This window comes from Corvus brachyrhynchos, unplaced genomic scaffold, assembly GCF_000691975.1.
Source record: "Corvus brachyrhynchos isolate BGI_N302 unplaced genomic scaffold, ASM69197v1 scaffold26, whole genome shotgun sequence".
NCBI classification, from domain to species: Eukaryota; Metazoa; Chordata; class Aves; order Passeriformes; family Corvidae; genus Corvus; species Corvus brachyrhynchos.
Window position 1 is genome coordinate 6,830,039 of NW_008239324.1, and position 12,124 is coordinate 6,842,162.

Below are 12,124 nucleotides of genomic sequence, written 5' to 3' on the forward strand. Positions count from 1 at the left end.
GAGACTTATGATCGTGATGAGGGAAAGAAGTTTCTCTTAGGATGCTTGTTCTATTACGGTAATGTATCCCAGTTTGGCTTCTCCGGTTAGCTGTTAGCTTCTACCTCTCGTCACTCCCCCAGAGCTTCCCCACTGGTTTCCGTTCCCTCGTCCCGCCTTTTCCCGCCCCGGATAAAACCTCTGAGTTTGGCATTGTTCTGCCTTTGCCTCTGGAGCCTTTCACAGTGGGGAAGCAATAACCTGCTCCTGTGGAATGCCACGCAAAGACCCTTCCCATCTCTTTTGTCACCAGCTTTATACTGAAGCTAGCCGTGCGTTTGTGCGTGCGCACGCATGAGCCCACAGAGCCGGACAGAGACAGTAATAGAATACCTATCAGTCTGCATGAATTAAATTTCTTCATTTTTCAAATGTGTTGTCTGATATTCTAAGTCTCCCACCCTTTTTTTCAACATCCAGGAGGCTGAACAGAATAGACCAGGACAGTATATTGCAAATTATTACCCATTTTTGTTTTAGACCTAAGATTGCTGGCAATCAGTGGCTCTTACCACTTGCTGTGAAACTTTGATGCTCATGACTTCTTGGTTTCAGAGCTCTACCATGGGCAGTCCCCACAGTTGCTTGCAGTATTGTCTAGCAACATTAACAATTGAGCAAGTGATAAGATCACTTGCTTTGTCATTTGCCAGGTTGTGAGAGTAGAGCCCAGAGGCCGGTGGAGCTAAAGGAAAAGATGATGTTGCTTAGGAAACTGCAAAAGAAGGAAAATAAAATAGATTCCTAGAATAGTATCTCTAAACAGTAGGTGTGATGTTGGCTGTGGTTATCCACTGCAATATGGCAGTTCTCTGGTTAGGTAATATTTTTAGTAATCTAAAGAATGTTCACTTAAGTTCTGTAGGTCAGTTAGATAACAAAATATATTAGAATTGGTATAGGATTGGTAAGGAAATTCTCAAAACATTTTGGTTTTCTTTGTGAGCATTATTTTTGTGAGCAGAAGATACGACTTCAGATGCTTGGCTAAAGAAGTTTGTGCTTATTTAGAATCCATAAATAAATAAGAAGACTGTGTGATTCTTTGCACTGCATTATGGACTGTCCTTACGATATTACTGTTTTTCCATACAAAATGTGTTCCAAAGCTCTGATGTCACTGTTTTACATATTCTTTTTTGCAGATATTTTCATGTTTCCTTTTCTTTTCCCTTTCATCAGACATTTGCAGACCAGGTATTTGGTATCTTCAGCTGGACAATTCCCATTGCTGTAGCCTTTTCTTGTTTTGGTGGACTTAATGCTTCAATTCTAGCATCATCAAGGTATCTCTTTCAGTTTGACAAATGTTCATAAGTCTTTTTACATGTTACTGTTATGCTGATCTATTATAAGAGTGGCAAAAATAGTTTTTTAACTGAACCTATAATGAATAACCACAATAAACAACAGATCTAAATAAACCTCTGTATGTGTGTACATACACTCTTAACACTGCTTTGTTTCCCCAAAACATTCCTGAGTGTATGCAGAGCATAATTAAAGATAAAATTAATTTTGTCTGTGTGCTGATTATTTGCTGATTATTATCTTCCATTTTACTTGATAGAATAATTCTAGCAAGTTTTTGTTTTCAAATGTATTTACTGACCTTTTAAGAATCAGTATTTTAAAACTTTGTACTTGGAAAAACCCTAAAAAACTTGCTACTGCTATGAAGCTGCAATTGGAAAGCTCAGGATACAGTGTAGAACCTTTTCTTTGAGCACTGACTGTGGATATAACTAGCAAAAGTTTTAAATAGCTTTATTCAGGCGTTTTAAGATTATTCCTGTCCATTGAATGAATTTGCAATGCCTCTGTATTGAGAAGAAATATGATCATTTGGAGAAGCAGTCAACATAGAACAGTTGGTAATAAAATTGTGTGTTTGTTTTTTGAGCATGTGGTTGAGTGACGTAATTTTAGGGCCCTGACAGTCTCTTCTGCTTGGCATTGAAAACTATTCTTCCCTAAGCTGGAATGTTTTCAGTGCTAGCTTTTAGAATTTTGTGAAACAATAGAAATTTGTTTCAGTTACTTAGATGTTGTCTGTTTTACCTGCAATATGACTTTTTAAAAATTGTTGTTAACAGCATGTTTCTAAAAACTTATATATCTTTCAGTGGTTGTTGTACAGTACATTTTTATAAGAAGGGTTGAATCCAGGTTCCAGTTTTAAGGGTGGAAATTCAGTGGTGTACATATTTATTTTGACTCGTGTTATTTTTTGATTTTTTGTAATATATTCTCTCTTGCCTGTGGTCTCAACATGTGTTTTCTTACTGCTTTTTTTCAGGCTATTTTTTGTAGGATCTCGGGAAGGTCACCTTCCTGATCTGTTGTCTATGATCCACATAGAGAGGTTCACACCTGTGCCAGCACTGCTCTTCAATGCAAGTTGTTATTGCTTTTCTTTTCAACTGATTAGATGGGACAAACAGCACAGCTTCCCTCAAAATGGAGCTTCAAGACAGGGCTAGAAAAATGTACACACATATATATGTATAAAAAATAACATGAGAAAAGTAAAAGAAGTAATCCATGTACGTATTCTATTTCATGCTGAAATCAGAACATCAATTTAAGCAGAAGACATGTCATAAGAAATGTGTTCTGTATACCATGGATTACCATGGATTGCATTTTCAGCAAACTGAAACTGCAACTAATAATTGACATATTGTGTATAAAAGATTTCTGCTGCTCAAGAATAAATAATTCCTAGAACCCAAAGTGCTTCTCTCAGATCCTTATTGCATTTAAATGCAGCTCTGAGAAACCCAGTCCCCCAAAGCAGAATGTAATTTATTATGATACAGTCAATGAATTAAAATCTTTTCAGAACAAGAATATGAATTATTTAAAGGAAAACTTTAAAAAATTCACAAGAGACAACTTAAAATATACTGTCATCAAGGTGATTGCTGAGAGAGTGATTTTTTGAGGCATAACCAAGGAGTATAAGGTGTTAAAGGCAAAAAGAAGCATAAAGAGTAAGTTTCAAACTTTTGGGTTTAGATTCTCAATCCTGTTTTTTTCTGACAGTGTTTTATGACCCTTATTTACCTGGCTGTGGAGGATGTCTTCCAGCTTATCAATTACTTCAGCTTCAGTTACTGGTTTTTTGTTGGTCTGTCTATTGCTGGGCAGTTATATCTACGTTGGAAAGAACCAGATCGGCCCCGACCTCTTAAGGTAATACTTACTACACAATTGTTTAAAATCCCTGCTTCCATATAATCTAAAAGTACTGTCTAAAATCTGGACCATACATGTTAAGTCTAAAGGTTACAAATTGATCAGAACATAAAGCATGGTTTCCATTTGATGTACCATGAAAGTTAGCTTCTCTGCTAGGTAAGAATAAGAGGTTGTTGTATCAGTATACTCTATTATTATATGCTAGTTCAATCAGTATTCCTCCTGTCTGCTCACTGGGGAATGTTTCAATAGCTTAACATACTAGTTAGCCTTTTATTTAGCAGGAGAAATCTCTGATTGGGAATGCTCAACTTAAGTAACTCTGTGGACCACATTTAGCTCTGATGATATCTGATCCTCTAATAACCTTCTTATACTTTAAGTTGATACTGTACTCAAAAAAGTCAGTAATTCTTGTTTCCCAAGTGTTACTGGTTTTGTCTAAAAACACTTCATGCCCTATGCACTTTGTTTCAGCACAGCAGTTACCATACTTGATTACTTCTACAATTTTTAGCAACAGTTCTGTTAAGAATAATTCTGCGATTTCCTTATGGTCCTAAATAGCCAAATATATGAGAGGAAGAGCAGATAATTTCACAAAGTGGGTTTCAGAGAGAAAAATCTGTATCATAATGTTTGTAACTCTAGACAATGAATATTTCATTAACGTTGTGGTCTGTTTTTTCTGTCTGCAGCTGAGCCTGGCTTTCCCAATAATATTCTGTATATGCACAGTATTTCTGGTGGTAGTGCCACTCTATAGTGACTTTGTAAATTCACTGATTGGAATTGCCATTGCTTTATCTGGAATTCCATTCTTTTTCTTGGGAGTCTATTTACCTGCATCAAGGAGACCAAAATTTATAAACAAGCTTATAGGTAAGTTTCTTTGTTAGCTGGAGACCTTGTTAGGAAAGGGGAAGAGTAAATTGCTGACTCTTGGTCTGTTGATGGATAGGGTTGTGGTGGGCTGACCCCACCCATGTAGCCGCTGGCTCACCAGCACCCCCAGCAGCATGAGGGACAGAACAGGAAGAGCAAACGTGGAAAGACCTGTTGGTCAAGTCAAAGACAGTTTAGTAAGTGAAAAGGGAAAAAACCCTGCTGCTTTTAAAAGCAATCAATCACTGACCCATCCCACAAGCAGTCCAGTTTGCAGCCAGTCTCCAAGCAACAGCTGTATTGGAAGAGATTCCCACAGGCAAACACTTCTTGCTCAATCTGTTTCAATTGCTGAGCATGACATCAGATAGCATGAAATAGCCCTTTGCATAGTTTGGGTGGGCTGTTCTGGCCATCTTCCTGCCAAACTTCCTGCCCTTTCCCATCCTGCTGGCTACAGGAAGAGCAGAGCAAAGAGGAAAGAAAAGAAGCCTTGATACTGTGCAAACACTGTTCAGCAATAGCCAAAACATCAGAAAAAAGTCTTTATTTTAACCAAGGCTGATGACTGTAAAAAGTCTGAACATTCTTGGTAGCACAAACTGTCCAGCTTTACTGAATCAGTTACTTGAAGATGGATAGATTTTGTCAGTAAAGGATGGAATTTTGCCTTCTGTTGAATTGCAGCAGTTAAATTACACATTTTTCTCCATCAGTGCTCTCTTGTTATTGTTACTATGTGAGACAGCCATGATCAGGGATATGGTAAGGAAGGTTTATAGCATAATCTTACCCTGAAAGCAGGATGTGCTGCTGCAGCAGTAGCATATATGTAAATATTCAGTAAACTTGTAGCTTTCCCTGTGTGCTGTTAGTTTTACCTTTTTTATTCCACCAATTTTACACTCTTAATTACAGAGAAAAAAATATTTCACTTCAGTTATTAGCAGGGTGCCTAAGAAGCAAAACACCCTAGGATATCAACAGAACAGTCTAAGATACTGTCTGTTAAAAATAATGAATGGGAGACAGTTATTTTATTGTTTGTTTCCCTAAAGAGAAGTGAGACAGCATTCCTGAGAGCTTTCATTAGTCAGATGTGTTTTGTAATTAGAGTTGAGATAGGTGGCTGTTGTTCTAATTTATCTCCAATTTCTGTGCAGGTGCAGTTACACGAAACATGCAGCTGCTCTGCTACTGTGTTTTAACAGAGATGGACACAAATGAAGAAAAGAAGTTAGAAATCAAATCCAACTAAAGTTTAAAGCCATTAAAAGAAGCAGGAGGGAGGGAAAAGCAATTACAAAAATGAAAGGGAAGAGCTGGAACTGGAAGACACAGGAAAACTGTTTTCGGTGGTCTTCCAGAAATGCTGAAAATGTTCTTACTTGCAGATGGATTTCAACACAGATCATGCCCATGTCTCATCCTCCTAAACTGTGGCATGTTTTCAGGGCAGGTTTTCATTGGATAATGATTACCTACTCATCACCTACACACACAAGCTGTGTGTTAATAGTGTTTCTTCTTCAGAATTGGTATGAAAATGATAAGAGCTAATGGATCAAATTAGATTTCTGCCGAACCAAGTGGTAAAGTAATCCATTATTAAGTTAGACTAAAACCCACTTTGACTCCAAAGACCAAGTCATTTCCAGCTTAATTCTGATGGATGTTTGCATGAAATGATTTGCTGTACTATCTCAGTTCTTATCCCAGAAGACAACTGGTCACAACAAACTACTTCATTAGTTTTTCTGCCCCTAATGATAAATTAAGTTCTGCTCCATTATTTAAAGACTGAACCAACCTTTCTCCCTTTGAAGTTTTTTATTCTGTGGGCTACATGGAAATGTATCTGACTGTGGCAAGGAGTTAATCAGCAAAGCACCTTGGCACTAAAGATTTGATTAATGGTTGTTGATTTTTTGTTAACTCATTAGTGCTTTGTCAATTTCTGTTAGGTTTTATGAAAATTCTGAAATTAAAATGTTCAGTTTGAAGCCTGTAAGCATTTGTTTCTGAACTGTTTCAGTGAACACACAGTAGCTGAGTTACCTCAGCAGTCAGAAAATTCCCTTTATAAACTTCAGTGCTGTTCACTAGAAAGTGACCATCTAAAACCTCACAGAAACCACTTAACTTTCTTTTCCATCTATAGTAGAATTTCTGTGGCAGATGCTAGATCTTGAAAGCTAAGTAGCAGGGAGGAAAACTAGAAATAAAAACAAAAGTAAAAAGTACTATTGCAGCACACATATGCTAATTCGTAGTCTTTGTAATTCCAAAGCTCTAAGCCTAAAATCAGGATAGTTTTAATACTGAATTTTGGTGCAGCAAAAGGCAACAAGAAGCCAGCCTGTTTGTCTGGCAAAGTGAGATGTACTTCAAAAACATACCTGAGACTTTTACCTTAGTTCAGAATGTCTGTCTCAGTTGACCTGAGTTTGGCCACATGTATAGTTTTGTGCGTTTAAGTTGAACTAAATCTTGTAATTACAAGATTATGTCTGAAGCAATATATGCTTCAAAGGGTGCACCAGTGGCATCAGTGACTTGAATAATAGTGGGGATACTTGGATTATTGCACTGCCATGTTAACCTTTCTCTGAAGCAAACAAAAATACCTTGCCTCCACTACTTTGCCATTAACAGTGAAAACTAATTGGCCTAAGTCACTGCTGCAGCCTACAGTTCATGAATGACATCGACCAGCTAAGAGCTAATCCTATTAGCTATTTTTTACAGACTCAAGTGCTAAAATACTTCGTGTGTCCAAACAGATACAATGGAATTGTTTTAAAGATGTACAAATGCAAGTTAAAATGGTGACCTGGGTTCAGCTGTACCAACTCCTGTGATCTTTAAATGAGTAAAGAAAACTTGGTCAAAAAAATTTTTATTTACAATTTAAATGCACATTGTTCTACTCCAACAGTAAAACTACTGGGGGAGAGTAATGGACAGGTCAAGGCATTTCATATGCTCAAATGCTTGTGAAGAAAGTCACTTGACACTTAGGAACAAATGAAGTAGAAAGCAGTAGGATAGGATGCCTTTTTCCAGGACTTCCACTTGCCATCAGGGCAGACAGGTCGATCTTCTTGTGCAACCTGACACATTAGTCATGACGAGAAGGGCTGCTGCCAACAGTACCTCCATATATGTGGAGGTACATTTGCTACAGGTACAAACTCTTGGGCATGCAGCTTTGGGAAAACAGAAATAAATAAAAGGTCCCTTCAGAACTTTAATACATGCAATGGACAGAAAATTCTTTTTAAAGCACAGAGTATCTTGTGCTTAGAACAAAATTTGTGTTGTCAAGTGGCCATACTCGCACCATCTGTTTAATATCCACCAGCTGAAGTTGGCTGCTCAGATAGTACATTCTCCTACAGCAGCAGACATTCACCTCCAGTATGCATTTCATCTCCCAAAACAGGCTATTAGTCAGAACCTAAATCTTCAATCTCATCGTATCCGAATTCCTGCAAAACCTCCTGTCGGTATTTGTCCCATGTTCTTCTCCTGTAACATTGGTCCTCATCACTGAAGCTCTCTTCAGAGTCTATAGGGAAAGCATAAACACTTCTAGATTATCCCTTCTTTTTACTTAAATAATTAAGTTAATCAGATGAGTTTAAGCTTCTTGAGAAACTAAGTCTGAACAACTTCCGTATGAGCTGAGGTTTGAATTGTGCTTGAAGTACTCTGGGGTAGGGCTTAAGAAGCCAGAGGCAGTGTTTCATGACCATGTGGACCCAAGTCATGGATTCCTTCTCTAAGCAAGCAAACTTTTGCAACTGCAGCAGCCTTAATTTGGCTTCTCAATTTTGTCTTTTCAAAAACTCTCATATCTCTTTTAGTTGCAAGAAAGATAATACTCCTCTACACAGATTTCACCATTGTAAGAGCAGAATGCTACCCCAGCAGTGCTTTTTTAAGAGTTGCTTTTTTAGGGGCTGCTTTTAAAAGAGGGGATGTATACATGCACAGCAAGAAAGCAAACAGCATTTATGACAGGTGTACCTTTTTCTCCATCTTCCTCAGGTAAGAACTCATCTTCTTCAGGATAATCATTACGCCAGTTATTTTCATCATTTTCATCATCTTCATCTTCATATACTTCCTCTGGACCAGGATCATCATTTACCTGCATGTCAACACAAAACATAATGCTGAGTGTCTGTATTTATAGTGAATGTTAAGGGTTTTCATCCACCTGTGCAACACTATACAGATCAGAGAGCCAGGAGATACTTTTTGATGGCAGGCAGAATGAATTCTGCATTGACACAAGGCACACTGCAGGAGAATTTGAGCTGTCACTGCCTTCACCATAACACTTCAAATCTGCTTTAGGTGAAAAATCAGTTAAGTCACACATCTACATGTTCCACTCCAGCATTTAAATGGTAATGTCTAACTTAATCCTACTCACTTCAGCAGTAGTGTAATAGAGCAAGGAAGAGAGAAAGTAGCTTCAGGTTCCCAGTATACAAGTCTGTTGATCACAGGATCTATACAACAAAAGACTAAAGCTTACATTGAACTTCCTAACTCCACAGTCACTGAAGAACAATTTATTATGAAAAAATATCTCATATGAAGATTAAAGTCAAGTCCTCAAATACTGAAAAAATTGTGTCCCCCCTTGCTCTTTTAATTCAGTCATATTTACAATGACATTTTAATGGCTGCCTCCTAATCACAAGCCAGACATGAATTACTCAAGTTTACATTTGTGTGCCAAAATTTAACTGGCAGTTTGAAAGAAGAAAGATTCTTCTCATTACATGAGCACCATCTCTTTCACTTTGTCATATGATTTCCTTGGATCAAGAGTAACCTGCAGGAACACGGGACTGGCAGTTACAGAAGGCCTAACACAGAAGTCACTGAGCATACATGTAGTATCTATCTTAAAGGATCTTTCTTGGCATGGCAACTTTTAATAGCAGGACTTTAAGCATCTTTTATTTGTGACCTTTCTATTCGAGAAAGATCGTTTTTTCCACACCCTTACCCATTCATATTCTTCTCTATAGGGCTGTACAGAAAGGATATTTTCAATCCAATCAGGGGCTGATGTTTCCTTATAGTAGATGTCATAAACATACTCATCTTCTTTGGCACTGTGTTCTTTTTTACCATCTTCGGAAACATTTAAACGCTCACGGATCATCTCTACTGCATTGCAAAGAATTGCATCTGGATCAGTCTTCTGCTGAGAAAAAACAAAAAATGTGTACTTCCACTAAAGTCATGCAAAGTCTTATTTACAGCAAACAGTTCTCTTTGTAGCTAGCCAAGGATGCCACTGAAATCTGAGACTGAAACACTTTCCTATTGGAATGCTTTTAGAATATTGGCAACCTAGAACAGAAAGACACCGAAAGTTTCCAATTATTGTAGTACTGTGCATGTTTCCCTAGTACATGATTCAGATACTAAGAGAAAACTGTGACCAGGCCATTAAAAATTATTGAAGGGGATATGACAGCTCCATAGAACTGCCATTTCTGCTGACACACTCACTGAAAATACAGGTTTTAAGACGGCCTGTGCTGTGTAGAGCATTACACCTGCAGCACTGCAGAAACATGTGCAGACAGTAGTGTGGATAATATGCAAGCAGGTGACAGTACACAAAGTGTGTAGGAGAAACGATGGAAATGTGACAGGTGAACAGAAAAAGGCTGGTAGGCCCTACAGATACAGTTTTTATTTCCTTTCTTCAACATTAACACAGAAGAAATTTCTTCATGTTTTCTCCTCCCTAATAAATTATTTGCAATGTATTTGTTTCAGTGATCTGCACTTGAAGGTCTACACAGGCAGTTTTTTGCACCAATTTTTCCCTCCTAGAGCTTTTAAGAGTATTTTCCAATCCAGTGGTATCTCCTGAACTAGTTAGTTCTGAGGAGCAGCTGCAGACCTGCTGTTCATTTTCTTCTAAATACTTAAGAGAATGAAGAAGAAAGCTCACTTCTTTGCTTTCAACACCTACTGCTAGTTCTAAAAAAATGTAAGAGGAAAATTCTGATACTACTTCAGTTTTGTTTTTTCTAATTAGCAGAGGGATGGATAACAGTTACCTAACAAAATTCAAATGCCTGTCTGAACTACCTGCTTAATAGAAAGTAAGTGTTCATACTAAACTTTGATGTCAAAGCCCTGAAATAACCTGTAGGAAATGCTGAAGGATTGACAGCTGGCTGGGCTTGCCCTCACCCAGTCTCTTTAAGCATTGAAGTTTTCCTCAGAGCTGTGATGGGCTGCATAAAGAAAGCATCCACATGTACTTACATACAGTGAAGGAATTACCAAAGCACAGACAGCCCTCTCACCTTCTTTCCCATGTGGCTGTGAGTCTGTAATACAAAATCTTAACAACACTCTGTATACAAGGTGACCTTACAGAGAAGGCACAACTCTGTATGCTTACAACCACGCTAGACATTGAGCAGATACTCCTCCAACTGAAAACATACTGAACTCCTAGTACCAATGAAAACAGCATGTAGGGACTTAAGCAGTCTATCAAATACCTGGAGTTCTGCTAAAACAAAATATACAATAAAACTGTATATTGGAACTATGAGAAAGGAGCGTTTTTTCCTTGAGGGAATCTTGCCTACAAGTGCTGTTCCTATGCATCTGGGTAGATGAAAAGGCACTGAATTAGATTTTTCCTTTTCTAGGTAGAGAAATTAATTAAAAAACCTCGGAGATCCACCTGACAGATGAACAGAGAACTTATACATCAGACCAGGGCAAAGAAAAAAAGAGGGTGGTACAAGCCCTTCCTTAAGCAGCAGCTCCACACACAGTCTGTCTCAACATTAATGCACTTAGGATCCTCATGAAACATTCCAACTTGCAGTCCAGTTAAGGCTCCTGTTAAATAGTGGAATACTTAGAGTGCAAGCAAACTCCCACAGCAGTCAGCCCACGTGTACCACTCAACAGTGATACCAAAGTACTTCAAGCACGCTAAGTTCATAGCTGACCTGTGGGTTTGCAGCCGTTACACTGGAGTCTCCCCTCTCCTCTTCTTGTACAATATCAAACAGCTGGAATTTCCCACAGCAGTCTGAACTCTTATGGACAGCACCACTCTCCTCTGGTGAAGCATCTTGCTGTGCTGCAGAGTCTGACCTGTCCCCATCGAGCGCAGCCTCGCTGTGTGTGGCAGGTGCAGCTGTTTCGGTGCAGTCGGGCCGATGGCTGGATATCACACGGTAACGGTTCTCCTTCCTTTTCACCTGCTTGGCAGAACGCAGTTCCTGAAGGATCCGCTGAGTGCTTCCCAAAGAGGGGCGCAGGCTTTGAGCTGCCTTGTCTCGTGTGATGGCATCTTTAACATACTTCTGAACTGGTTCGTTCTGAGAAAAAAGAACAAAAAGGAGGAGGAATATAATGACACCATCAAGGTAGCAAGTCATACTTCTACTTAATCCTAGAAAGGATTAAGAGCTGCAGTACCAATAAACCTAACAACATTCAAGTAACTTCTACTATTACTTAAAGCAACACAACAATTATAATATTCTCTTGTTATGAGGGGAAGAAAGCAGAAGATACAGAACAAAAGTCCTTAGACTATTTCAATTTGATTTTTAAACAACCCTATGGCACAAAATAACCCTCCAAACAAAAACACAGGCCTTTGGAAGACTGCAATGCACCTAAATTTAGGGCATAATATCCTTTATCGTGTCCTAAGAAGATCATTTTCCAAGACAGAATAGTCTTACTCAATATAAAAGGCTGGATGGCAGATGGTAGTTGTTATCCAAGTAGGGCTGAGCTTCAGCATCTCACACAGCAGAAATTCAAGCTACACTTACTGACTGTTCTGTAGTTTCCAAATGAAGAATAGTCTCTAAATACAGAAAAGCGAGTGCTGAGCAAAGCTTGTCACGGTGGCCCCTGTGTGCTGCGGCCCGTAGCTCCGGTCCTCCCCTGTCCGCGGCTGTCACAGCGCAGG

The 12,124-nt window shown here is 38.6% G+C and overlaps 2 protein-coding genes across 6 annotated transcripts in view; one reads left to right on the forward strand and one right to left on the reverse strand.

Moving 5' to 3' along the window:
• SLC7A6 (solute carrier family 7 member 6) overlaps positions 1-6,139 on the forward strand; it is a 31,819-nt gene extending 25,680 nt beyond the window's left edge. For 3 of the 4 annotated variants that reach the window (XM_008638775.2, XM_017740970.1, XM_017740969.1), the window contains 5 exons: positions 1,222-1,325; positions 2,339-2,435; positions 3,088-3,237; positions 3,942-4,125; positions 5,292-6,139. In XM_008638775.2, the coding sequence (XP_008636997.1) occupies positions 1,222-1,325; positions 2,339-2,435; positions 3,088-3,237; positions 3,942-4,125; positions 5,292-5,386 (630 nt within the window). In that variant the 3' untranslated portion in view covers positions 5,387-6,139. The remainder of the gene's footprint in view (positions 1-1,221; positions 1,326-2,338; positions 2,436-3,087; positions 3,238-3,941; positions 4,126-5,291) is intronic. The other variant, XM_017740971.1, reaches the window with a different exon arrangement.
• An 872-nt stretch (positions 6,140-7,011) lies between these two features.
• SLC7A6OS (solute carrier family 7 member 6 opposite strand) lies at positions 7,012-11,594 on the reverse strand. 2 transcript variants are annotated; one of them, XM_008638901.2, is made up of 4 exons: positions 11,145-11,594; positions 9,158-9,355; positions 8,161-8,284; positions 7,012-7,699 (listed from the first exon to the last, which is right to left on the reverse strand). In XM_008638901.2, the coding sequence occupies exons 1-4, from the start codon at positions 11,577-11,579 to the stop codon at positions 7,578-7,580; spliced, it is 879 nt and encodes a 292-aa protein (XP_008637123.1). In that variant the 5' UTR covers positions 11,580-11,594; the 3' UTR covers positions 7,012-7,577. The 2 variants fall into 2 exon arrangements, with proteins under 2 accessions (XP_008637123.1, XP_017596461.1); XM_017740972.1 differs by having other exon boundaries at positions 9,158-9,358.
• Between the last annotated feature and the right edge of the window lie 530 nt (positions 11,595-12,124).

Bases quoted from the DNA above. Each gene is read 5' to 3' on its own strand.
- SLC7A6OS (XM_017740972.1), bottom strand. From the start codon at position 11,579: ATGACTTGCTACCTTGATGGTGTCATTATATTCCTCCTCCTTTTTGTT. The intron at 9,359-11,144 runs GTCAGCTATGAA...GTTTTTTCTCAG, and splicing joins TAACGGCTGCAAACCCACAG to CAGAAGACTGATCCAGATGC. The intron at 7,700-8,160 runs GTACACCTGTCA...CTTTCCCTATAG, and splicing joins TGAGGAAGATGGAGAAAAAG to ACTCTGAAGAGAGCTTCAGT.